Below are 24,846 nucleotides of genomic sequence, written 5' to 3'. Positions count from 1 at the left end.
TTCCTCTGACTTTGTGACTCTAAGTGGGCACTTTAATCGGCAGCCGGCGTTGTGATGTTCCGTGGTCTCTCAACGTCGTTCAGTGATGCACGCCGCGTTGTGCCTGTGGCCTGTTACGTAATGGAAAGAAAGAAAAAAGGGGGTTAAAGTCACGGAATACGAGTGGACAAGTCGCTCCGTTAACGTCAGAAAATCAGAACAGCAAAAGAAAAGCCCAGAGTGAAGAAGAAGGGAGAGGGGGAGTCAATACAGTGCAAGGACAACGAGAGGACACAGACACAGTCGTTTTGCTGTTCTTTGTTTTCCGTGCCTCCTTGTCTCAGATCAGGAAAACGAGAAGGAGAGGGGAAAGAGAGTTAGACGACGAAGGGCAGGGGAAAAACAAGGGGGAGAGGGCGGTAACAAGTCCTATGTAGAGTGTGCCCGGGCGGCGGGGTGGTGGAAGAAGCTATGAGAAGTGAAGACAACAAAACACAATGAGGCAGAGGCAGAGAAGTCCTTACATATAAAGGAAGACCGCTTCTTTCGGTTGATGTTCTGATACGCCGCAACTTGGAACGCGCGACGAAACGTAAAAAAAAAACACTGGCCAGAGAGGTACAAAGGAGGAAGGGAGGGAGGGGGGCACACAAGGCAAAAAAAAGAAAGAAAACGCTGGCAAAGAAGAAGGCCTCAGAAAAAAAAAAACGGGCAGACAGCGTTCAAGTGACCGTGGGGGTGGGGGTGGGGTGGGTGGAGCTGGGTTGGCGTTGGGGGAGAGCAACGAAGCCGCAGGCCAGCGAGACGGAAGCAGCACGAACAGCTGTCACAGCTCTACCAAAGTAGAAGGCCTTCTTCTCGTTTCCTTTTCCCTCTTCTTTTTTCGCGTGTGTGTGTGTGTGTGTCTTCCTAAGAGGAGAGAGGGAGAGCGCGCGCGAAAACGGTGCGCCAAATATACAACTACAAGAGGACAAGAGAGAAAAAGAAAGCAAGAAAAATGGGGTGGGGGGCGGGGCTATCAGCCACACACGGAGGGAGTTTTTATAGCAAGAAAGGGAGATGACAATTAACGCACAGCTTACACAACATCAAAAAAAAGAAACGCGAAAGACATAGAGTAGAGAGGAGATCCACAAAAAAAAAGAAAACAGCAAAAAAGAAATTAAGCACAAAGTCCTCACAAACCAACAGAGCGTCGCTGTCGTGTTAGATGTTCGTATCGTATTGATGGAGCGGAAAATAAAAGATGAGGGATAGAGGCAGTGGGGTAGGTGGTGGGGGGGGGCACACAAAAGTAAGCGGCAGTGATTACAGCAACAACAAAAAAACAATAAGTAAAAAAAAGAAGAGTCCTCACTTAGGAGAAGAGAGAAGGGTGTTCTTGGCCGCCGTGGGTAGTGATCGTGGCAGTAGTACGAAGGTACGAGAGAGGAGGATGAGGGGGAGGGGGAGGGGGAGGCAGGTCAAGGGAGAGGCCAAACAAAGATACGAAGAAACGAAAGCGAACCTAAAAAAAAGGAAGAAGAGTGGCGAACAGAGAAGGGGAACTCAGCGCTCGAGACTGAACCGAACACACACGCCAAGGTGCAAGCCAAGCGAAAGCAAACAAAAAAAACAGGAAGGGGAAAGGGATGGGAACGTGCGGGGCTTAAGTCGAATTCGGTGAGCCAGATGGAGGCGAAAAAGGGAAAGACGAAATAGGGAGGTTCAGAGGCACACACACACACGCAGACACACGCAGGGAGAAAGTTACCGCGGTGGAAGGGAAGGTGCGAATTGGAATGAGCGGTTAGGGGGTCACGATTGTTTGTTCGTTGTGTGTTGTATCCCTTTTTGTTGTTGTTACGACTTCCTTTTCGTCGGAGGTTTGTTCTGCGCCCTATTCCTCTGTTCTCCCCTTCCTTTCCAATGACTAACGTGCACGCGAACACAGAGAGAGATATATACAGGAATGTATCCGCGACGGTGAACAAGTGGGGGAAGGGGGAGAGGGGGGGGAGTGGGCAGACCGTGGATGTAGGTCTGTTCCCTTTCTCTACGGTACCTGATGCTTTCTGAATCTTTTTTTACTGTCAGCGGATTTCTTACGTTTATCGTTTTTCCTTTTTCTTTTTCCTTCGGTTGAACGAACACGGCAAATGATAAAAATAAATAAAAATTTCTTGTTGGTATTGTTTCCGATTTCCTCTTTTTTTTACAGCGTTGCGTGTTGTGTGGGTGTGTGTGTGTGTGTGTGGGAGAGAGAGGAGGGGGAGGGTCACCAGTGGCAGCGAAGACCAAATGGAGCCAGAGAGAGAGAGACGCACACACGCACACAAGCGAAAGAACGATGAGCCGACGTGGCGACGCGACGACGACGACGAGAGAACGAAAAAAAAAACTAATGAGAAATCAGCGCGACACACAAACAGAGATGGATGGCGAATACTGTACGATTTCTGTCTGTCAATGGGAAGAGGGGAGGGGGTCGCCCACGCGCGTGTGGCACAATCTGCGGAGCAACGCACGCAGCACACGACAGTCCACGAAACCCCTTCGGTCTATGGTGAGATGCGGTGACGATGATCAGCTGCAATAGCGTAAAAGAACACGCACACAAAGAAGCTTAAGCTGAAGCACACCTGCTCCGGGAAGAGAGCAAAGAACACGACACGAAAGAAAAGGGAGGAAGCGCTAGGCAGCACGAGGCAACAGCAAACACCAGTAGCAGAATGAGTGGAGGATGGGGAAGGGGGGGGCAAGCTCGAACGCTGGGGAGAAGTGAGGAGAGACGGTGAGAAAGGGGTCGAGAACGAGCCGAGCCAGTACCATGAGGCGAGCGCCAGACTCACCAACAAGAGACAAACGCGCAGAGAGCTTGTGGCACGAAGCACACCCTCTTGCAGCTGATGGGTAGTGCCGGTATAAGTTGAACGGGGAAGAGTGCCGTGGTAATAAAATGGCAGTGAGCAGACGTTACAGCGGGGGTAGCAAAGTACGGGTTAGAGACGGGCGGGGGACTGGCGTTTGTGGGGGTGGGGAGTGGGAAGATGGCGAGCGAAGCGGGTTTGGGTGCGGGTGTGGGTCGGCATAGATGGAAGGTTCGCACAAGGTAGCAGACGGTGAAGGAAGAAGAAGAGGGACGGAGAAGGAGAGAAGGGGGCGTTGCACGGAAGAAACAGGTGGTAACGCATGGATGAGAACCGCGCATGTGTCAGCCAAATGGCGCTGCTGAGGCCTCCGCATACGCATACAGGCGCAGACACAATGAATGCGCTGCATCACCGAGTCAACCCAAGCACGATGTTCGCCCTGCTTTATGGGTAAATGTTTCTGTGCATATAATAATAATACACATAGATGTACACGAATAGCTCCTGCCTTCGCTGGTGTAAGATCAGAGAGAGGGAGCGATGGGGATAAGAGGGGCAAGCGGGGTAACTGTTGAAGGGCTCCTTCCCGTTCGCTGGCCTGTTATAGGGCGATGTCACCAAACGCGTTGGCCGTCGCCAGGCAGGGGAGGGGGGGAGAAGCTGGCTTCTGCACTCCGCTCTCACGGAATCGCTCCTCGTATTTGCGATGACTTCTACGAGAATAAAGGGTCCACTCTCCCTTATCCATCATGTCTCTCACGGTGGCCAACATGACAGGGACTGGCTGGGTCGGACTGACTTGAGCTCACACACAAAATCGTAAAACCAGTTAACATCCTCCCCAACATAGGAGGGGAAAAATCGGGCTACTACGCCCCCCCCCCACACACACACATATATATATACCTGTACGTCGCGGTCGCAAGCCGTCCGAAAGAAATAGCGGAGACCCCCTACAAGAGGGCAAAGGACTTCTGCAAGGAGAAGCAGCGGGAAAAAAAGAAAAGCAGTCGTCAAACCTCTCGACTGGAAGTTCTGTTCGTCCCTCAACGTGTCTCTTCTACCACCACGAGCACGCCAACAATATATATATATATATGTATACGCATGCAACCACAGCTCGCTTACCTCTGCTGCACGGCGGCTATGTTAAGGAACCGGCCCAACCAGCGCCGCTTGGCGCCGCGCAGCCCATGGCAGTCCTACCGCGTACAGCGCAGGCCAGGTCAAAGACTACGCCCAACATCACCGCAGCGCAGCGAAGGCAGAAAAGAAGGGAGTGGATGCGTATGTTTGTCGAATCGACGACACGACTCGTAGTGAGCTGGCCAATCATGGCGGCCATGGCCGCAAGCCTCTTCGGCGCAGCGCCAGCCCAGACCTGTCCACCGACGCCAAGAGTCCGCCAGCCGTACCCGAGTGCAGCCGCCCGGCTCTTGGCTTCCGTGCAGAGTGGGCACTAGATCCTGATACCACAGTGAGGCGGCCGGCGTCATCAGAAAAGAGCATGACTGAAGCGCGGGACACAAGAAACGAGAAAATAAAATTTAAAAAACGAAAGCGGCTGTATGGCTGACCCTAAAATCGACGCCTGACCCGATCGCCTCTCCGGGCACCACCCATAGGAAACCACCGCTTTTGATTCAGTGTCCTTCAGTCGGGGGAAAGGAGGAGAGGGGAGTGGGCCGCACGTGCCAATTGCAGGTCATACGAAGAGGGAGGGTGGAAGAGACGCGAAATTTGGCATCCGTTCCTCATTCCTAGGTGCCACCGTGCCGTGACATATGAGAGCGGTTTTTTTTTTTGGAAGGGGGAGAGAGCGAATCTGCGATGTTCCGCTCTCCGTCTTCGTGGTTCGCCTGGTCACCCTCCGAGATGAGGGGAAGGAAAAGGGGAGTGAGTATTAGGGCATGCAGTGAGGGAGATAGGAGGGGCACGTGGCAGGAGGAAACGAGCAGCAGCAGCAGCAGCAACAAAGGTGGGGGGCGGGGAAAGACGGAGAAGAGAGACAAAAGGCGCACGATGCTATCGCACACGGAGGGAAAAGGGGGAGACGACGACGAGGCAACCCATACCTGCACACAGATAGAGAAGAACAAGAACAAGCCGGCATGCACGGAAAGCCGTCGTGATAGCACAAGGTGAGGCATGGTGGAAGAGTGGGAGAGGTGTGGACAAGAAAACGCTCACGCAAATACACACAAACGTACACGTCTTTGCTTGGGCCTCGTGAGCCAGGCCATCGGTGTTCATGTAAAGTCCCTGTCGAGTAGCCCACACGCTCGCCTCGCCTTGCTCAATCTTGCAGAGGCGCCTTTCCGTTCCAGTCAATCACCGCCGACGACCACGCTGGAACCGATGTGATGGCGGTGTTAACGAACGACTTGGTGTTACGCGCACCACCACCACCACCACCACCACTGCCGCTGCCGGCACCGAAGACGATGCTGCGCACCGTCACCGTCAGAGGGAATTCCTCGTCGTCCGTTGCGGCGTCCCAGTAGACCAGATCGACAGATGCGCTCCCGCCTAAGTTCAGCTTTTGTTGAAACAGCTGCCGCGTATCCTTGGTCATGTACACATTCGCGAAGCTCTCCCGGTGCCACACCACCCAGCTGGGAAATTGCGGCTCCGTGGCATTCGTGTAGGAAAGCGGAGACGACGACGACGCACTGACGGCAGCGGCTCTGCCGTGGTCATCCACATCGGCAGCAGAATCGCCGCAGAGAAGCCCGCAGCGGAGTCTGGAAGAGTACCCCGCTTCATTCCCGTTCCGCGTCCCGTTGTGGCGAAAGAAAACGACGCGACCCGTCAAGACAAGATTGACGAGGCCCAGTGTCGCGCGGCCAGACATGGGAAGAAGCAGCGACGGACGCCCGTTATCGGCGGTGCTTGCCTTTGTGAGCTCCTGCTGCACCACATCCACCCAGCGCGAGACGAGCAGTGAGAACAAGAAGCTCATAAGGCCCCCGCCACGTGGCTTCATCCAGCGCTCCTCGGTAAGTAGTGTGTCGCGCAGAACCTCAGTGACCTCCTGCATGCTCGTCATCTTCGTCCAGCATCGCGTGCGAGGCTTCGCCGCCTGCCGTAGAACGTGACTGCGTGTGTAGCGAGAGCCGCCACGCTCGGTCTTCCACACGCTGTCGAGCAGCACAATCTTGGCAGCGTTCGGCTGTGCCTGCTCCAGCGAAGTGCACAGTGCCTTGGCAAGGCATTCGCGCTGGCGTTTCTCCTTGCTCACATACGCTTCGCGCTCATAGTAGTAAGCAGCCACAAAGGCTTGAATTGGTGCAATAACTCCGTCGCAACCGCCTCGCTGCCACTGGATGAGGGCGCAGTCGGCGCAGTCGTCGAAGGTAAAGCCCTGCTCCAGAAAGGCCTTGTGCAAGCTGCCGTCGAAGCCACAGAGAAGCTGAAAGGCGGCAGAGAGCTGCTCTCGCTGCTCTGCCGTCATTGCAGACCCTCCAAGGTCTTCGACACCGTCGTCGCTGTCCTCGCCTGCCTCGCTGTCGACTGCACCGTCACCCTCGTCGTCAGAGGGTCTCTTCTGTGCTCCACCGCCGCCACCACTCCCTTTCGTCGACGATGACTTCTGCTTCGCGGCAACCTCCATCCAAGCAGGTTGAGCGACTGGCGTGCTCGCAGTCCTCGACGAGGACAGCCCTGCATCCGACGCAGACGACTTGGCAGCTGATCTCGCGCCGGTCCGCTCTGCTTTGTGGCTGTCAGAGCTGCTGCCGCCCTCTTCCGCTTCTTCGTCTCGGCTGCCGTGTTCGCTGTCATTGTCGCTGCTACCATGCGAGCTGCCAAGCAAGTCGTCTATCGTGATGCCAGCCAACTCTTTCCCGCGGGACGCGCCGCTTAGCAAGGTGACCGAGCGGTGCTGGTGGTGCCTGCCGCGCCTGCTGTTGTTCAGCTGGGGTGTGTCCCCGGCCCCTTTGGACTCATGATCTTTCGTTGTGGAAGTGGACGCCTTGGGCTTCTGCTTGGAGGACGCTTTTCGCGTCTGTCTCTCCGCCATTCGAGCCTCTCGCGCCGCTTGCTTATTCTTGAGTGCCTCGTAGTTGGCGGGCACCTGCGGCAGCGGCATGTGTGCCTCAGCCATTAGCTTTTCCGTCTCTAGTCGGCGCTCAACGCGCAAGTTGCACAGCATCTCCATGATTGTTTCAATGCCCTCGCCTTTCATGCGCTGCTGATCGTCCGGGTTGAGCGCCATGAGGTCGGACATGAGCGCTCGCGAAGAGATCGTGTTCGCGTCGCGCGGGTGCTCCTCATCAAACGCCTTCAAGGTTGCGAGAAAGCCGCGACGGTGCATGTACTCCCGAAGCAGCGCATCAGACAGGAGCTGCACCTGTTCCTCGTGTGCCATCTTGAGCACAGGAGCATTCGCCAGATCCTTAACTTTCTTGGGCGGCATGGCGCGTCCTTCTTCGTTTTGATGGAGCGTATCGGGGCTGTTCAGCTTTCCGCCTCGTTGGTAACCTTCCGCGCCGAAGGCGAGGCTACTAGGGAGAGAGGCGGCGATGCACGCGGTTGGTCAGCCGAAGAGCTGCTGGTGTCTATGGTCGTTCAGGTAGATCTATGTGAACCTTCACTCATGCTGTTTTCACGACGAGTAGAATCACGCACAATTCGAGCCGAGCACAGCGAGAGGGAAAAGGAAATAAGGAAGAGGAAGAATGCAGCGAAGGCGATGTATGCACAGCGGATGCGCGTTACAGAGCGTCACGCGCCAGCGTGCCTTGTATGCTATGCCCTGTTAGTCAGGGCGAAAGGTGTGACAGATGGCGGTGGCCCTCAGGCGACGAGCACGGCCGTGCGTAAAGAGTAACAACCCTGCGTACGACTGCGCTGCACGACAGGCATACGCGGGTTGGGAAAGAAAAAAAGAGATGCTTCGTATGTTCTGAACTGGCGCACGACATCAAGCAGCGCAGGAGAAGCGAGAGGGGAGTTGAGAGAGCAGGGAAGGGGGAGGTGGGGGGCAAGGAGAAGAACGATAGGCGCCACGCAACACGTGGCACGTAGAAGTGAAACCACACGAGAGGCGCAAGCAAAGGAGAGGAAAGAAAATGACGACAAAGGAAGCGGCGCGTCCACTCTCCTCGCTTTCTCTCTTCAAAAAAATAGCCACTCGCGCTTCTTCTCTGGCGCGCCTGCCTGACTACTAATGATGGCCCACTCCAACTCCTGCAGTGCAACTTCTTCAAGTTTTTGGATGATGAGGTAGTGGTTCAGTAAGACGGAATTCGAAAAGTGTCGTCGTGTCGCCGATGTCGCGCCCTCCCTCCCTCGCTCTTCTTCCCTGATGCCCATTCTTCAGCTCCCCCCCCCCACAGCACGCATACACACACAAAGAAAGGCAATGTGTGCCGTGGGAATGGAGAGGGGAGGGGTCACTCCATCAGCTTCACCCGGTTGGAGGCCAAGTCAGCCGTGTCCTTCTCCGTGAGCAGCGAAGCGCGAGCCTCAGACGGTCTGCTATCGCCGCGCCGGCGCTGGGGCCGACGAGAGGTGCCTCCGTCATTGCAGGTGCTGGGGATGACTGTGCTGAGGCCTCGTGTCAAGCTGCGCGAGTCGTCGTGGTTAGCCGCAAGAGAAGACTGCCTAAAGGCTCCGTCAACGCTGACTTCACCGTCCTTGGCAGAGGATGCCTCTGACGGCGTGTGTAGGTCGATATCGACGTTGGCGAAGAGGTCGAGCTCTGTTGTCTCGCCGCGCACGTACGCTTCCACAGCCTGCATCATCGCATCCTCGACCCGCTCCTCCGCCATGCATGTGGCGCATGCCGAGTAGAAGATGCTAGACGCGTAGACGGTGCGGCATCGCGCGCAAAAGAGTGGGGGCGCTGTTGTGGTGATATTAGGGATGGTGTAGTTACTCGGGAAGATGCCGCGGCGGCCGCGCAGGGAACCTTCCCACCAGCCATCGTTCCAACGGCGATGCACCTGAATAATATCGCCGACCTTACAGCTCAGCTCGTGCGGCTGGCGACCGGCAAAGCTGAAATTGGCCTGTACTACGTCACACGTCACGAAGTTTGTAGGAAAAAGATGCGCCTCATCTTTTCCGTCACCAGCCGGAGCGGTGGTGCCCTCTTGCGGCGCTGCATCCATCGTCGCCTTTGTGTTTCGGGCTGCGCGGGACGCAGAGGAATCGGTGGCGGCTGCCGGATCGACAAAACGGTTTGGGGCAGCCGCGCCCGGTGCCACCCACGCGGGCCCGCTGCTTTTGACGCCGTACCACCACCCTGGTGAAGAGCTGGGCCGCACCGCCGTGATCACGTCGCCGTGGGCGAACGACATTTCGCCATCGCTGGTGGCCTGGTATGCGTACAGGCACAGCGCAACATTCTGCAAGGCGTAGTGTGACAAAGAGTGCTTGAGGCGCATGTTGGAAGTGACGAGGCAGTTCGGGAAGAGGCCGCGCGTGCAGCGCTGCTGGGGTTGTGGCAACTGCAGAGAGGCACTGGGGGAGTGCGAGAGAGAGCTACTCTCCTGCGCGTCACTGAGCTCGGCCGCAGCGAGCGCGGGAGAGACCGGGGTGGCCACGTAGCCCACCCAGAACCCAGAGGCAGTCCCCTTCTCTGTTACGTTGATCACATCGCCGGCCCTGAAGCTGATCTCGTCGTCGTCGAGCGCGTGGTAGTCTATTAGTGCGATGCACTGCTCAGTCTTGTGCTCGCTGGCGACGCGGTCAGTCTTAGCACGACTGCCAGCGCCGCGGTTGGTCTTATCGTCGGCGGCGGCAAAGCGAAGCACTGCCTCGACGGCCCCGCTTGGACTGGTGCTGGATTGGCGTGTTTGCTCTCGCTCCTCTCTACGTGATCGCCGTAAACTGTTCATCTGCGGTGCTGCAGAGCGGTGTCAACGCGGCTTCGGGGACTTGATACGAACAGCGCGATGTCTTGTGCGATGAGAAATGCGAAGAGAGGGGGTACGGATAGTGGCCACGCTTCCTTCGTGGTGTGGTGGAAAATGCAACTAAATGTGCTGGGAAACACCTACACCTGTATACGTATTTTATGCTGTGTGTGTGCGCGTTTGTATAACAGCGGCCCTTGTAGGATAGTCCACCACGGCGACTTTCATCACCATCAGCCACCTGCAGCGCAGGGCAGACACCTTTGTTGTCGCTGGTCTCCCAGCCAAGGCTAAGCTGCAGTGAGGAGAAAGAGAGGCGGGGTGGGTGCAGGAGAGGCGGACAGGAAAGTGACGAGAGTGTTGCGTTGACGAGCTCGGAAACGCGTGTCGCCATCACTGGCTTCTTGATTCATGAACCTTTTTTTCGTTTTCTTCGCGAGTGGGGGCTCCTCCCTTCTGCACGGCAGGCGATGGGAGGAGAGGTGCCATGGCGAGGGCGCAGGGCAGAGGGTGGAATCGACGGCGACACACACGACCAAGCACGCCAAGACTTCCGAGAGAGCTCACTCCTTCCACCCCCTCCCCTTCCGCCCAAGAAGAGCATACCCAAGGGGATATCTCCCAGGCAGCGGAGTCCCGTGCGCACCGCAGTATGACGTGTACCCTCAGCCACCGGCGCGATGTCAACGCGCAGCGCCTCTGCAGTCCTTGTGCGCGCTGGTTGCCTGGCTTGTCTGCTTGTTTTCGTATGGAGGAAAAGAAAAATGAAAAGAGAAAATAAAAAAGCTCCGCGCGCGCGAGAGGCGTCAAAGGGCAGCGCAGATGTGACGAGCTGAGGGGAAGGGATTAGACAAGCCGGAGCGCACGTGTGAATAGTGCCAGGGGAGCACAGGAAAGGAGGTGGATGTCGACGCGACTCGACAACGCGTGCGCCGTGCAATGCGCCAGACAGAGGTGGTGGGCGGAAAAGGAGGTGCAGAGGGGGAAAGAGGGGAGCACATGCACACATACATACGCATGCGATAAGCGTGATGTGCGCCTCCTGTGTTCCCCTTCCCACTTCTCGCTTGCCCGCTTCTCCGCGTCATCACTAAGCGCGTGCCGTCCAGCCGCAGCCGCGTGTGGCATATGGTTCCCTCCTCCCCCTTTTTCGCTACGTTCCTCACTGCGTCCCCGTACTCCCGTCTCCCCTCCACCCCTCACTTCGCCATCTTGCTCTTGCCTCGAACTACGTCCCCTCAAAGCGGGTGCGCTTCAAGCACGTTGCACACAGACCGTGCGCCACGTTGCGCAATCGATTTCTAGTTGCTCTCCAGCTTGCGCAGCTTGGCACCGCCGTTAATTAGGCGGACATCGAGCTCGTGGGCTTTGCGGACGATGGCCTTGCGAGACCTGGCACCGACAGTGTGAGAGATGACGCCAGCGTACTTGCGGTTCTGCATCACGAGCATGTACAGGTCCTGCACGTTTTGGATCGGGAAGCTCTTGAAGCCGGACGGGGTGATGTACTTGGTGGCGCGGTCGCTACCGTAACCCTTGTTCGGCATTGCCTTCTGGCCCTTGTAGCGGCGGCGGACCGGGGAGTCCTCACCACGCGGCTTGCGCCAGCTGGAGCTCAGCTGCGGGAAGAGCTCATGGCGATGGCGGGTGAAGCGCTTCGTGCGCTTCTTCACCACGGACTTTGTGACCACTGGCTTGACCATTTTGTTCCGCTTTCGCTGTGTGTGCGCGTGTGTGGTGACTGTCAATGAATGTGCACACAAACAGAGTCGCAGACAAGTGGAATATGCCAGACGAGGAAACGGCGGCACGGGTGCAAGGAGAGAGTCAGTGTGGGACACGCACCAGCACAGGCGTGTGCGTGAGTGTTCGGGTGTAGCCAATGGCGGCGAAGAACACACGCCGACGTCGCACACACGCGGAGGGACATAAATGAGCGTGTGTGTGTGTGAGAGAGAGAAAGGGGGAAAGGGAGGGGAGGGGATGGAGATGAGCGCGCGTATCCACCGGAGCATTGGCAGCCCATGTATGGGTCTGATTGTTTGTTTATTTTTTGTTTCAGTGCTGGAAGGCGAGGAGAGGGGCTTGCTTGTGTCTGTTGTGTCTGCCTTTAGCACCATTCGCACGCCCAAGTGAGTGGAAGGAGAGGCAGGAGGGGGATGGCAGTCACCTTGGAGAAAAACACAACAACGCCTCGGGCACACGCACCGCCATCACCATTACCACCATCGCCCGACGCATACAAAGACATCTGACTTGTCCCTCCAGTATGAGCTGCCGCTTCGTTGTTCGCTTCGTCTACAATTATGCGCAGATGTGTGCAGATTGCGCCTATGGTAACGTCTCTCCGCTACGCCACCCATTCAACCGACACAGGCACCGACCTCAATATGGCACTGACACACACAAACGCACACGCAGAGAGATGGAAAGACCCGCAGAGTGATACTGGCAAGGGCAGGGTCGACAGGAAACATGCAGGTGAGACACGGACTCGAATCAGCTCAGGCAATCCTTGATTCCTCGCGGATGCTGCACCGAGCTGTCGGCCATCCCCCCGTCCCTCCCGCTATCTTTGTGTAGCCCCTATACCACACTAGTCATCATGTAGATGTGGGCGTGACAGCCGTGCTGCCGGAATCGGAGACAGTTTTTTCGCGCGGTCTTGTACCACTTTACCCCTTTACTGCGACTATCTTGGTGCGCATCTCTAGCCGTTTCATGGCGACGTTGCGCGGATAGCGGTACCTCAGCGCGCCACCGAGCACGGCTGCTTCTTTCGCAAGCTTCTTGCGTACCGCACGCCGCGTCGCTTGGCGGAAGTAGAGGCTTGATGGCTGCGGGGGCGCTATGCGGGGTGTCGGCGCCATTCCCGGATACGCGTACAGGTTCTGGTGACTGGTAGGTGAACCGCTATCCGCAATGAGCCCGCGGCGCACGCGGCAGACACGCTGGTAAGTTTTGCTATCGACGCATGAGTATGCCGGGAGAGGCACCGTAGCTGTGCAGACAGCGCCATCCGCAGTAGAGCCAGTGGCAGCCGACTGGCACGTGAGCGTGAGCGAGATGATCAGCGCCGTCTTGGTGGGCACGGCGGGCAGCACTCGTAGCGTCACCGCGACCCTGCCAGGCCCTTTCCACCCCCACGTCTGCAGCTGTACCATTGAGGCAGGGGACGCGCACGCCACCGTCAAGCCCTTGGGAGCCGCGAGCAGTCGATTGCCGGCGGCGTCGCGGAGCTGCAGAAGCACCGTGAAGGGCACACCTATCACTACTGCGTTAAACGTGTCGCGCACGCGTGTGCGGTTGAGGTCTACCACGCCGGGCCGCACCGTGTACCACATTGGTGACTGTGCGATGGGCTGCCCGTGAAGGAGAATGAAGAGACGATGGTTGCCGGCCCGCTGGGAAGAGTCAAAGCGAATCATGTACCGCCCCTTACCGGCGTCCTCGACGTGCAGCTTCTCCACCTCGCCCATAAGCAACAGCTGCTCCCCACCACGGCGCAAAGGCCGATTGAACAAGTTGCGAGCCTGTACCTCGATGAGGACGGGACCGCCAGGAAGGATGCGGCGCGGGATGCGGCGCGCGGTGGTCCAGCACGCCACGCTCCGCTTCCGATCCACAAACTGAAGCACCTGCGGTTCGCGAACCGCTAGCTGCATGAGCAGCAGCGACGCAATATGTTGCGAACTCAGCAGCTGCCACGAGGGGAGAGAGGATGGCGTCAGCGCACCAGGCGGCTGCCGCTCCAGGCACAGCAAGGGGCAGTAGTACGCAAAAACACCCTGAGGAGATAGGTAGCAGGTGCCGTAGAGGCCTGGGTCCAAGGTGAGCGTCACTTGCAGTACATGACGCCGCACCACGGCGCCAAGCTCCGTGTCCCACCCAATGCTCACCCCCTCCACGAGTCGCTGCAGTACCCACTCACTCTGCTGATGCACCAACAGTCGCATCGCAGAGAGCATGTGCGCATCGTCACCAGCTAGCCGCTGCATCGCCTCCACGTCCACCACGAGCTTTGCCTGCGGCAGGTACGCCGTCAGCCGCTGCGTCATCATATCGTAAACCTCTGCTAGCCGCCGCTGGTACACGTTGCACTCCTCTTGCGCCAGTGTGCGCGTGATTTCCGCGGCGATGTCGCTCCGGGACGGGGTCTCGTCGGCAGTGAAGCACAGCATCAGCTTGTCGCCGCTGAGTCGAACCATCGCCTCGCGACGTGTGGTGAAGAGCACAAGGACGGACCGCAGCCGACGCACGAGCGCGGCGCTAAGAATCGAAGCGGAGTGGAATGCATCGTACGCCTTGGTCGTTGCGTCAGCCGTCGATTTCCGCGACGGGGACGAGGCACGTGGCCACGGCGATACCACTGCGTCGATCGCCGCCGCCGTCTCGTCCAGCAGCAGTCGCTCAAACTCCTGCACCGGCATTGCGTCCAGCGTGGTGCCCTCCAGCTCGAGCTTGAACTGAAGCAACTCCGGCGACAGCGGTGGCGTGGCTAACCCACTGGCACTCTTTGTGTAGCTGCTCTTCTTCAGCTCCTCCGCGTCTCCGGGTGATGACGGCGACAAGAGCGCTGCAGCGTTTTGATCACGCTCCTTGGAAACATCTACATATCGGGGTAGCGTAGTCGACACCGCCGCAACCCCCTTCGGCGCGGAGAGAAGCCGGCGCGCAACTTGCAAGAAGCGGTCCCTCGTGTGGTGCACCCGCACCAGGGCCACATCTGCGGCAATGGCCCGCCCAATCGTGGCCTCGCAGGCGTGCACCACGTCTGTATGTGTGACCTCGTTGAACTCGATGCAGCACGACGGGTACGTCGCACTCTTGAACATCACCGCGGTAGAAGTCGCCGCCGTGGGCGCCGTTGGAAAGCGCGTGACGGCACGATCCTCGGTGACATACCGGAAGCGCACCTGCAAGCCAGCCATCCCGCCATGCCGCACCCCCACAACGACCGTCGCAAGATCTGCAGCGTCTACCTCGGCAAGAAGACTCCGAAGCGGGCCACGCACCCAGTCCATGAAGGTGCGCAGCGCATCACAGACGCGCACAAAGACAGAGCCGTACCGGTCAAGGTCTGCCGATAAACTCATGGTCCCATCACTCAACATTGTCGAGAGGTTCCAGTCGACGGTGACGGTGCTGCGTTGCAGTACAGGATGCGCTTGGCGCTCTAGCAGTCGAGTCGCACGTGCACTTACGGCCGCCAGCTCCGCCCGCCACACCTCGCGCTGTGTGGACAGTGTACGGGGCAGCGTCGCCATCACGTCCGGGATGACCAGTGCATGCTGGGCCGTCGATAAGTAGAAGGAGTGCGAGAGCGCCATGCCCGTGAGCTCGGCAAATTCCTCGCCGCGGTGAGGCACCACATGTATCTCAATCGAGTCAACGGTAGCCACCTTCTCCCGCTCTGCTTCCTTGGCCGCCGCCCACGAAGTTGTCGGGACGCTGCTCGGAGGCGGAACATCGTAGGTGCTGAGTACCAGGGACGTACCAAGCCACCGCAGCAGCTGCGTCTGGGTCGACAGACTGCACTGTCGGTACGAATCTGGCTCGTAGCGGATCTTGTACGGGAAGTCCTGCAGGAACAGCCGCAGCACTTCGCGCTCGTGATCTGGCGTGAAGAAGTCATGGAGCAGCTCGGCACAGTAGTCGTCCTGCTGAAGCATGTGGATGCCGAGAAGGCGCACATCGCTGAACCGAACGCGCTGCGTGCCCGCAAGAGCAGACGCAGACCTCTTCCTTGCAGCAGCCGCTGCCGCCTCATCCTCGCCGCGCTGCTGCTGCTGCTGCCGCTGCTGTGGCTCGCGCTCACAATACGCATTGGCGCTACCGTCTGTGGGCGGCGTCGTTAGAGAGCCCTGCGCCACGTGGCGCTGCGGAGCGAAGCCAGCGACGCTGGCCACCTCCCACATGCCAAGCACGTCAAAGAGGATGGCACGCACAGCGGGGCTGAGCGTTGGCACCCAGTTCAGGAAAGACTTGGACACAAACACCGCCCCGTTGCGGGTGGTAGCCACTTGGTTGCTTGGCTGGAGAGAGACGATGCCCTCCCCATCGTCCCACCGCACCGTACCGGCAGTGTTGGATCGCCTAGAGTCAATCGGTGCGAAACGCACGGACGACGGGAGCGCCGGCTTCAGCGCGTCAGCTGTCTGCTGGAGACACTGCAGCACTTGCACCGTGTGTAAGACCGCCGCAGGGTCGCCGACCGCGATCGCGTACTCTAGTGGGGTGAGACGCGACGGCCCGGCTGGTCGCTGGAGCACGCGGTAGAGCGCCAAGCTCATCACCTCTGCGCCACTCTGCTCACCACTCGCGCCACCGTGACGGATCGATGGCACCATGTATGTGCGAGCAGCGGTAGACAGGGTCTGCTCAACGAACTGCAGCAGCAGCTGGCCACTGCAGTGGCCGGCCATCACGTGAAGCAGCGACACAGCAGATGACGCGACTGAGCTGGAGTCGCCCGCTCTTGGCGCGTTGCCACTTTCGCCCTCTCGCGTCCACCCTCCGTTTGTTTCCTGTGGCGCCCCCTCAGCACCCATGGCGCCGTCGTTGCTCGCGCTCATGCAACTGTCAAGCAACGCGGCGCAGTCGAGCACGGTGTGGGTAAGAAGAAAAGAGGCGCACTCCGCGTTCTCGTGCAGCGCTGCCCACTCAAAGGCGTAGCGGCCCGTTCGCACGTCTTGTATCGATGGGTCGCTAATCTCCAGTTCCACGAGCAGCTTCACTACCGTAAGGGAACCGTTTGCGGCAGCCACGTGGAGCACGCCGCAGTCGTCCGCGACGTTGTAGTCAGCGAGCACGCGCAGACCAACCGTGTTACCGGCCTGCACGCACCACAGCAGCAGCGACGCAGCGCTGCGCAAGGGCGGTGCGAAAGGCTGATAGACCACCTCCCCCGCTTTCAACCCACGCGCAGCGGGGCTTTGCTCATACCCTTGGCGCACCTTCTCCTCCAGTGCAGCGTTAACCTCGAGAACACCGCTCAGCCAGCCGTACCGCTGCAGCGTGGAGTCGCAGAGCAGCAGCCGCTTTTCAATGGCGCCGCCTCCATGCGTGCTCAGGCGCGCCAGCAGCCCTTGCGCTGTCCCCCCTTCCCTGCAGAAGTTGAATAGCACCTGCAGCAGTTCATGCAGGACTCGCGCCCTGCCAAAGGCGTGCGCGAGGTGCAGCGGCGTGTGCCCGTCCATGTCTTCGCGTAGCGCGAGCAGCGCAGAGGCTTCGGCGCCGCCACCCATCAGTTGTGCGCCGGGCGGCACCGCCAGCTTTAGCGCCGCAGCCGTGGTGCGCCAGCATCCGCCGACCGCCGCGCAGTGCAAAACAGACGTTTGCGCGGACATCAAGTCGCCGGCATGGCAGAAGTTCTGCACGAGTTGCACGGCGAGATCGTCGTAGCCGCCGAAGGCAGCCAGCATCACAGCTGTGCGGCCGCACGAGTCGCCGAGGGAGACGTCGGCGTTGGACGCCAGGAGTGCCTCCACGGTGGCTCTGTGTCCATGCGCGGCGGCAAGCATGAGCGCGGTGCGGCCCTCCCTGTCCCTCTGATTCACTCGATGCGGCTTGAGCAGCGCCACAACGAATGCCGTACGCCCGCGAGCCGCGGCGACCATCAGTGGCGTCTGGCACTGCCGCATGCGGCACGGCTGGCCCATCGGCACTCGAAGGGCTGCAAACGTCTCCAGCGCAAACGGCTGTCGGTGGTGCAGCGCGTGGTAGACGCTCGTGCAGCCTCGCGCATCTACGGCCGCCTCAACGTCGGAGCGCTGACAATGACGAGCCACCTCGATGAGTATGTCCTTTGGGGCCCAGCGGGCGACGACATGCATGACGTGCCGGGTACTGCCGATGACGTGTGCCAACACGGCCGGAAGCTCCTCCGGCAGCAACGGGAATAAGTAGCGCGGCGGTGCCGACTGACGCTGCTGCTCCTGGCGGTGATCATCCATGTCTTCCATCAGCCCCGCCGCGTAGAGGCGGTCCGCCTGCTGCATAATGAGCATCAGAAGTGGCCACCTCCGCAGCGAAGCGGCCGCAATGGCAAGTAGGTTGATCGTCTCCTTGCGCGGCGTGGCACCGGGCCAGGAGATCAAGTGGGTCAGTATATCCTCGTACGTCTGCGCCATGGCGGTGCCTTGGCGACGCAGGTGCGCCTCTGCCAGCATCGTCATGCACAGCGTCAACGCGTCCATGCGACACACGTCATCTGCGATATGCACCGACGCGGCACTTGCACTTCTACCATCGTCGAGGCGGGCCTCGCAGCGGTGAGGACGGTGCCGCGGACGGCGCGTTGATCCTTGCCGCGGGTTCCATGAACGGGGTCGATTACCAGCGACCATTGTAGCCTGCAGCCGCCCGTGGCGCTCCTTCGCGGTCGCCCTCCTGTCTGCTGCCGTGGTAAGTCGGGTCGCTGTGGCGCGGTGGTACACCAACGAAGGTCCTTGTACAGCGATGTACTGCACCCACTCTAGGCTGCCGGCCGCGATGGCGCACGTCAGCGACGTCATGCTCGTGAGAACGTAGGTTCCCCCAGCCAAGAAAAAGGCCGCCGGTCTCAGCTGCAGCTGGCGAGATACAAAGGGCATCGAGACTGCACACCCGTGCATTGTTGCCGGCGCGCCACCGATATCGGCCACCGACTTCAGCGCACCGGAGTCGCGCATGTCACCCAGACTAGCACTAGCGGCCGCAGGAGTCCCAGTGCTGTCGAAGACGCTGAAGACGTCGCCCAAGAGCTTGTGCTGGGCCGCGCGACGGCACACCCGGTCCACCGCTTGCGACACGCCAAAACCGCTGAAGATCAGCGCAAATATATCGCGGGCCGCGATGTAAAGGGATCGAGGGTCGAGCACAAGTTCCACGCGCTCAAAGTACGGGAACCACTTCCACCCATCCGTGTGGGTCGCGGCGAGGGCGTAGAGCGACGGTGCGGTGACCGTGGCGCGGGTGTTCGAGTACGAGAGCGCCGACCCGCCGCCGTCGGAGCCCACGACGGGGAGGTGGAGCCCCATCATCTCCGCCGTTAGAGCGCTCACCGCGTCCCCATAGCCGAGTTCTGCGGCGCTGTGGAGCACTGTGTAGGACTTGTATTGACCACACCGCTTGTGCCACAGCCGAAGGACGCTGAAGAGGTGCAGGCACAAGGACAGCGCCGGCGCAGAGACTGGTGTGACAGCGCTACGCGCACCACACGGCAGACGCGGCGCTGGCGCCACACCGTGCCCTACAAGACCGAGCGCCAGCAGCACAACAGCGCCGTCAGCACAGCCGCGCCACAGTGCATAGTCTACGGCCGCCGCCGTCACGCGCGCGCCACGCCGGCCACCCTTGCGGCACAGCGCCTGCACCGTAGCGGCCAGCGTGGTCAGCCTCCATGACTCCAGCTGATACTCATCCACCATCCGCTCCACCAACAGAGAGCGAAGCGCCGGCACGAGACGCGCGTCTGCGGCGAAGTAGGCGAGAGCGGTCAGCTGCCTCCGAACGCGTGGCTTGGCGACGTCCTCTGCATCCTCACCCGCCTCCGCGTCGCCGCCATCGAGAGAGACAGCTAAGTCGGCCAGAAGGGCGGCACCGCCGTAGCACTCCACGAGCACTTGCGCCACCTGCACGAGTCCCTTCGCCGCAGCGACGCGCACCGTGCCGGCAAACCGCAGCGGGTGGCCAGCCGTGGCGAGTGCGCGCACGCAGTCGGCCAACGCCACCTCTGCCTCACGTTGCATGCCAGGACACGCACTCATCACCAGTCCACGCAATACATCGCCAACGCTGCGGCCGGCCTCCTCCTCCGTATCCTCTGGCCGGAGCGGTGGCGAAGCCGCCAGCAACAGGCGCAGTAACACATAGTCGCGCTTCCACGCCGCCAAGCAAAGCGGACTGATTAGCGAGGCGTGTATGTTCCGTAGCGGAACGTGGGCGGCCATGGCAGCGCTGGGGCAGCTGCGCTCGTGCACGGTGCATCCAGCCTTGAGGAGGTACGTCACAATGTCGCTGTGGCGGTGGTGCACTGCCATGAGAAGCGGCGTCGGTTGCGTGCCAGACACACTCAGCGGCGACCCCGAAGCCCCACTGAGCCAGTCTTGCGCTAGGTCCACACTGTAGTGCTCCTTGAGCAGTCGCAGCACATCCAACCGCCCCGCCGCAGCGCAGGCCACCACGACACGGCCGAGCCACGCACACGGCATGCGGTGGAAGTCACTCAGATAGCGGGTCTCTAGAAAGGCGTCCAAGACGCAGCGCACGATTGCAGTTCCTCCATCACTCACTCGCTTTTCTGCGGAAGCATTGACGAGGCAGAAGAGGGTGTCAGCGACCAGCTCCAGCGCTGTCGTGGCGGCTTGCTCGCCGGCGCGACGCTCCTCTGCCCCACCGTCACTCGCGGTTTCGGCCACACACTGCGAAGCTGTCGCCGTCTTCCAGCGTTGCTGCTGTGCGTAGTGCACTGCCGCCACCAACGCACCATCTCCGCTGTTGTGCAGCATGCGCCGCCCGTGCCGCGTTGCAGGCGCAATGCCGGCAGCGACGAAGAGCGCCACAAGAGACGCCCTGCTGCGGCTTTGGTGTGCCATCGCGTAGTCCGTCACCGTCCACCCTCGCACGTCGCGCAACGGCCACGGCGGCAGGTGGAGGCCGTACCGTAGCGAGCGCACCAGGTCGATCTGGCCTGCCTCCACGGCGTAGCTGTACACGTCGCGCACCTTCACGCGGTGCAGCAGCGTCACGACGGTGGCCCGCCGAACAGTGGGCACGACAAGTCGGTGAAATGGCTTTGGTGGACAATAGAGGCCACCCCGGCCGGTCAGACGGTTCGGCAGCAGTCGCGGAGCTTTGATAGTGAGAGGCACCAAAGTGGGCTCAATCAGCGTCGTTGGGCGAGGCGGTGGTGGCGGCGCTGTTGCCAGCAGCTCCGCCCATACCGTCTTTGGCAGTGCCTGCAGGCGCTCCGCCAGGGCGAGCGTGACGCCAAAGCACCCCACCGCAGCGGACAAGTGCAGCAGCTCTGTCGGGTGCACCTCGGAGGCGAGTGGATCACAGGCACGGGCCAGGTATGATGCCAAGCGAGACCTCTCGCGCCTCCTCGACGACCTTTCGTACACGAGCCCTTGCAGCGTGCAAAGAAGGACGCGTGACACGTGGAATGGGTCGATAGCGCGAGATCCCAGAAGACCGCGAACCACGCTCTCCAAGTTGGAGCTTGTCGCCTGCTGAAGCGCAGTCCACGAGCCATCCCGAGAAGAAAGTGCTGCCCGGCTGAGGATGAGAACCTGCGCCACCTCTTCGTGGCCCTCCCGCAGCGCCACTGCGAGGGCAGACTCATGACCCGCCATGGCGTTCACGTCTGCGCCGGCGCACTCGATTAGAAAAGCCGCGGCGGCTGCATCACCAGCAGCAGCGCAGGCCACGAGTGGATTCACAGTCGTGGCCTGCACGTCGCACAGCTGCTTCTCGACGCACCAGCGCACGCCTATGGCATCACCTAGAGCGCAGAAGCGGCACAGGAGGACGTTGTCACACCGCAGCACCGCGACCGCAGCGGCACAGCGCTCCGTTACCCAGGCCAAGAGCGACTCTGCAGCGGCATCAGAGCGGTGGGTGAGAAGGTAGAAAAGAAGGTCGCGAGTGTCATCTGCCGTCTCGGCCGTCAGCGCGCCGTACTCGCATAGAAGTCGGAGGAGGTCGACCGGCACGGTGGCTGGGCCATTGCCTCTGCGCACGGCGTAGAGGAGGGCGCATCGCAGTGGTGTGTAGCCGCGCCGCGCCCCACCGTATGGGTACTGCCGAGCAGCCTTGACAGCCGTCACTGGATCGGCGTCCTCGGCAAGTGGGCAGTAGCCGCGTCCGCTGGGACTTGTCAAGGAGCCGCTTGCAGCGGCGCTCCGCTGCTGTCGCTGAGCCTGGCACCTGATTTCGCGCTCCTCGAGCTCGCGCAGCCGGCCGCGCAGGGCACTGTGCCGCACGAGAGCGATGTTCTCCCAGTGAGGCCCCCACTGCACATCAGCAACCATAGAGGACGTGGAGGAGGAAGAGGAGGGTGGTCTTGCCCCAACGGAGCGCTGCGCTGCAACGGCGCTGTGGTGCTGCAAAAGGATGGCTGCGACGCGGGTCATCCCAAGACTGCAGGCAAAGTGCAGCGCGGAGAGCCCATTGCGGTCCTGCACGGCGGCCGCAAGGGTTCCAGGCGGACACTGCGCCAGCAGCAGCTCCACCACACGCCATCGCCGCGCCTTCATCGCCGCCAGGAGAGGGGTGCTGCCGTTCACGTCTGGCTGAGTCAGGCACGAAGCTGGCAGCTTGTGAAGGAGGTACTGCACGCACGCCGGCTCACCGGTGGTGGCGGCCACGTGCAACGGTGTCTGCCGACGATAATCGCACAGGAGTTCTGCGTATGGGCCGCCAGGCACCGAGAGACGTTCGGCAAGGCCCAGGTCCTCCGCGACGTACCGCACAACATCCAAGCCAGCGCCCGCAACGGCTGCGTGCAGAACGCTTTGGCCGGAAAACGCATCACGCGCCGTCACCTCGTCGGGAGAGAAGAAGTAGTGATGCACCAGTGACTTTACAGCTAGCAAGCTCGCCCCATCGCGGCAAAGGTCGCCGAGGGAGGGCGAGTACAGGTGAAACAGCTCCACTGGGGTGTAGCCGATTCTGTTGCGCATAGACTCCTCCTGCAGCGCCGCGGGCGGCACCTGAAGCGCGCGCAGACGAGCGCACAGCAGCCCCACCAGCACCGCGCGGCGGCGCTCCAACGCGACGTGGAGCGGGGTGTCGCCAGCGCGGTTGGAAATGAGTGGGTTGGCGCCGCCTTCCTCGAGCAGCACCTTCACAACACCCACGTGATTCCCTAGAACAGCGAGTTGCAGCGCGGTGCATCCTGACTGCCGCTCGGTCGCGTCCACAGCGACGTACGGCTGCGAAACCAGGAAGTGGACGGCAGCCTCGTTCCCCACCTGCGCCGCCTCGTGCAGAAGCGTGCGACCGAGGAGGTCTTCTGTGTTGCCGTTCCACCGGGTCACGCCAGAGCACCACGCCTCCACGCGGAACGGCCGTCCATAGTTGGCAGCGAGCGTGGCGGGAGAAAAGAGTCCTGGGCCGCTGACGGCAGCCCCTAAGCCGCGCAGTGGGTCGGGAAGCTGCAGCTGGAGACGCTCCGCCACCACGCGCTCTGCACGGAGCCCGCCCTCAGCATGGTCCCCTGGGGTGACAAAGAGGGCCGCCAGAGCATAGCGCTTCTGGCGCGGCATGCGAGATGCGTCCAGCCCAGACATGCCTTTCTCCTCCGCCTGGTGCGAAACACCCTGGTGACGCCGGTGTGATCGGCGTTCCTTTTGCCGGCGCGGGTGTGCCACCACCGCCAGCGGCGGGGCCGCGTCGGGGAGCCATCGCGTGCAGCTGCTCGGACACACACGTCGCCTGCCCCCTGACGTCGCAGTGCCGAGCACCGCGGTGCTTGAAGATAGTCCTTCCCTTGCCGATAGGCTCGCCGGCGGGACACCAAAGCGCGGGTAGCGCGGCAGCACATCTTCTAGATGGAGTGACGCCTCCTTGGCACGCGCGTAGGCGCGGCAGCCGCCGCAGTGCACAAAGCTGAACGTCTCCGTGAAGTTGAACGGGTGCAATGGGGAGGAGCCGATCCTTTGTGCCTGCTGGGCAGAGACATTTGTCGGCGGCTTCTTCACCGCCGCTGGCCCCCCGTCGCCTCCCGTCGCCAGCGAGACCAGCACTGACCGCACCTCAGCAAGTGTGGTGTCTAGCGTAACATTGATGGTCGCAATGAGTTGGCTGCCACACGCGGTGGCGGTACACACCAAACACAGAATAGGTGCGCGAACCGGTGTGAAGTCGGACGGTGCCTCCATCGCTACAAGTGCCGCGTCGGTGTGCTTCTCTGTTGCTATGCCTAAAAAGCTAGATACTGGATGCGCTGCAGAGATGTGGTTCACGACGCACCTTGTGCTTGCTCACACCACCACAACGCCTTGAAGACGCAGAGAAGGTGGTGCGGTACAGTACGAGCAGCCTGTGAGAAGACCAAGACACCATGAGGGGTTAGTCGACATGCGCAGCCGCTTGTCCAATCGGTGGCGCCGCAACGGCGATACAATTGACCGCAATCTACAGCAGATGCAAAAGACGCGCGAGAAGGCGCACGTGATGCACGTGTGCTCGCCGCTCTGGCAACCCGTCGATTGAAGGGTGGGAAGGGGGAGGGGGGTCGGACACAAAGACCTCAGAATATGAAGGAGGGGAAGAGAACAAGAACAGGGACAGCAAATGGAGTGGGTGTGGCGGCACCACGCGAGATGCGTCGACCGCGGCAACAATGCACGCCAAAAAAGAGTCTAAAGAGGCACTTGCGCTCCGGTTTACACAAAACAAGGCTCCCAGAGGGGGGAGAGCCTCGCGAGGCCAGGGATAGGGAAGGGGCCTACGTGGAGCGGGGGAAGAGAGCGCCTGATACGATACACGGTGTCCTCCTCCTCCTAAGAACGACAGAAAAAGAGCGAGCGGCAGAGTTCCTGTTCCTCACCGTCCCAGTCATCTCGTGTGCTGGAGCTCAGCGACGGTCCCCTGCGGAGGGACTTTAATGAGTGTGTGAGTGGGTGCTGGCGCCGAAACACCAAAAGGAAAAAAAGAAAGATGAGCATAGAAGGAGAAGAGGAGAGGCAAGGGATAAGTGGCCGCGTGCGTGCATGCCCCTGGAATCCCGAGACAGTATGATTGAAGAAGGGGTTGCATACGAGGAGAAGGAGTCGCCCCCCCCCCCTACCACCCTCAACCCCCAACCCCCAACCTCCTCGCCGTAAAGCGCACGCTACACGGCAAGTGCAGGGGCACACGTGCAGCCGCACGACGACGGTGTGGGTTTATGTGTGTGTGTGTGTACGTGAGGGGAGAAAGGTTCAGCAGCGGCAAAGATGGCCCACAGCATATACTCCACCATGGCAACCAGGAGAAAGCTGCACCCCATCGAGCTACAAGCCTTCAAAAAGAGAAGCAGACTTCAATCGCGAGCGCCTTTGCGATGAGACGCTCAGCAGCTTCCGCCGCTTCTACCTAATATCAGCGACAGCCGCCACTCGCTTGCATGTTAATTGAGCTTCACCCTTGGCCCCTTCTCAGGCGCGCGAGGCAGCTGACCCGCC

The 24,846-nt window shown here is 60.5% G+C and overlaps 4 protein-coding genes and 1 pseudogene across 4 annotated transcripts, besides 1 other annotated feature; all 5 read right to left on the bottom strand.

The window, feature by feature from the left end:
• Nucleotides 1–2,519: 2,519 nt before the first annotated feature.
• On the bottom strand, nucleotides 2,520–3,152 carry LMXM_34_2075 (annotated as a pseudogene).
• Nucleotides 2,520–3,152: a sequence feature.
• A 1,975-nt stretch (nucleotides 3,153–5,127) lies between these two features.
• LMXM_34_2070 (conserved hypothetical protein) lies at nucleotides 5,128–7,248 on the bottom strand (the record flags this gene model as incomplete). Its single annotated transcript, XM_003879153.1, has 1 exon — nucleotides 5,128–7,248. One exon carries the CDS (start codon nucleotides 7,246–7,248, stop codon nucleotides 5,128–5,130), a length of 2,121 nt encoding a protein of 706 aa, XP_003879202.1.
• Nucleotides 7,249–8,227: 979 nt separating this feature from the next.
• LMXM_34_2060 (conserved hypothetical protein) lies at nucleotides 8,228–9,676 on the bottom strand (the record flags this gene model as incomplete). Its single annotated transcript, XM_003879152.1, has 1 exon — nucleotides 8,228–9,676. One exon carries the CDS (start codon nucleotides 9,674–9,676, stop codon nucleotides 8,228–8,230), a length of 1,449 nt encoding a protein of 482 aa, XP_003879201.1.
• A 1,319-nt stretch (nucleotides 9,677–10,995) lies between these two features.
• Nucleotides 10,996–11,397, bottom strand: LMXM_34_2050 (60S ribosomal protein L32; the record flags this gene model as incomplete). Its single annotated transcript, XM_003879151.1, has 1 exon — nucleotides 10,996–11,397. One exon carries the CDS (start codon nucleotides 11,395–11,397, stop codon nucleotides 10,996–10,998), a length of 402 nt encoding a protein of 133 aa, XP_003879200.1.
• A 972-nt stretch (nucleotides 11,398–12,369) lies between these two features.
• On the bottom strand, nucleotides 12,370–23,559 carry LMXM_34_2040 (putative ankyrin repeat protein; the record flags this gene model as incomplete). Its single annotated transcript, XM_003879150.1, has 1 exon — nucleotides 12,370–23,559. One exon carries the CDS (start codon nucleotides 23,557–23,559, stop codon nucleotides 12,370–12,372), a length of 11,190 nt encoding a protein of 3,729 aa, XP_003879199.1.
• Between the last annotated feature and the right edge of the window lie 1,287 nt (nucleotides 23,560–24,846).

This window comes from Leishmania mexicana, chromosome 34, assembly GCF_000234665.1.
Source record: "Leishmania mexicana MHOM/GT/2001/U1103 complete genome, chromosome 34".
NCBI classification, from domain to species: Eukaryota; Euglenozoa; class Kinetoplastea; order Trypanosomatida; family Trypanosomatidae; genus Leishmania; species Leishmania mexicana.
Note: the sequence above shows the minus strand (reverse complement) of the source record. Positions and strands in the feature narration are given on the sequence as shown.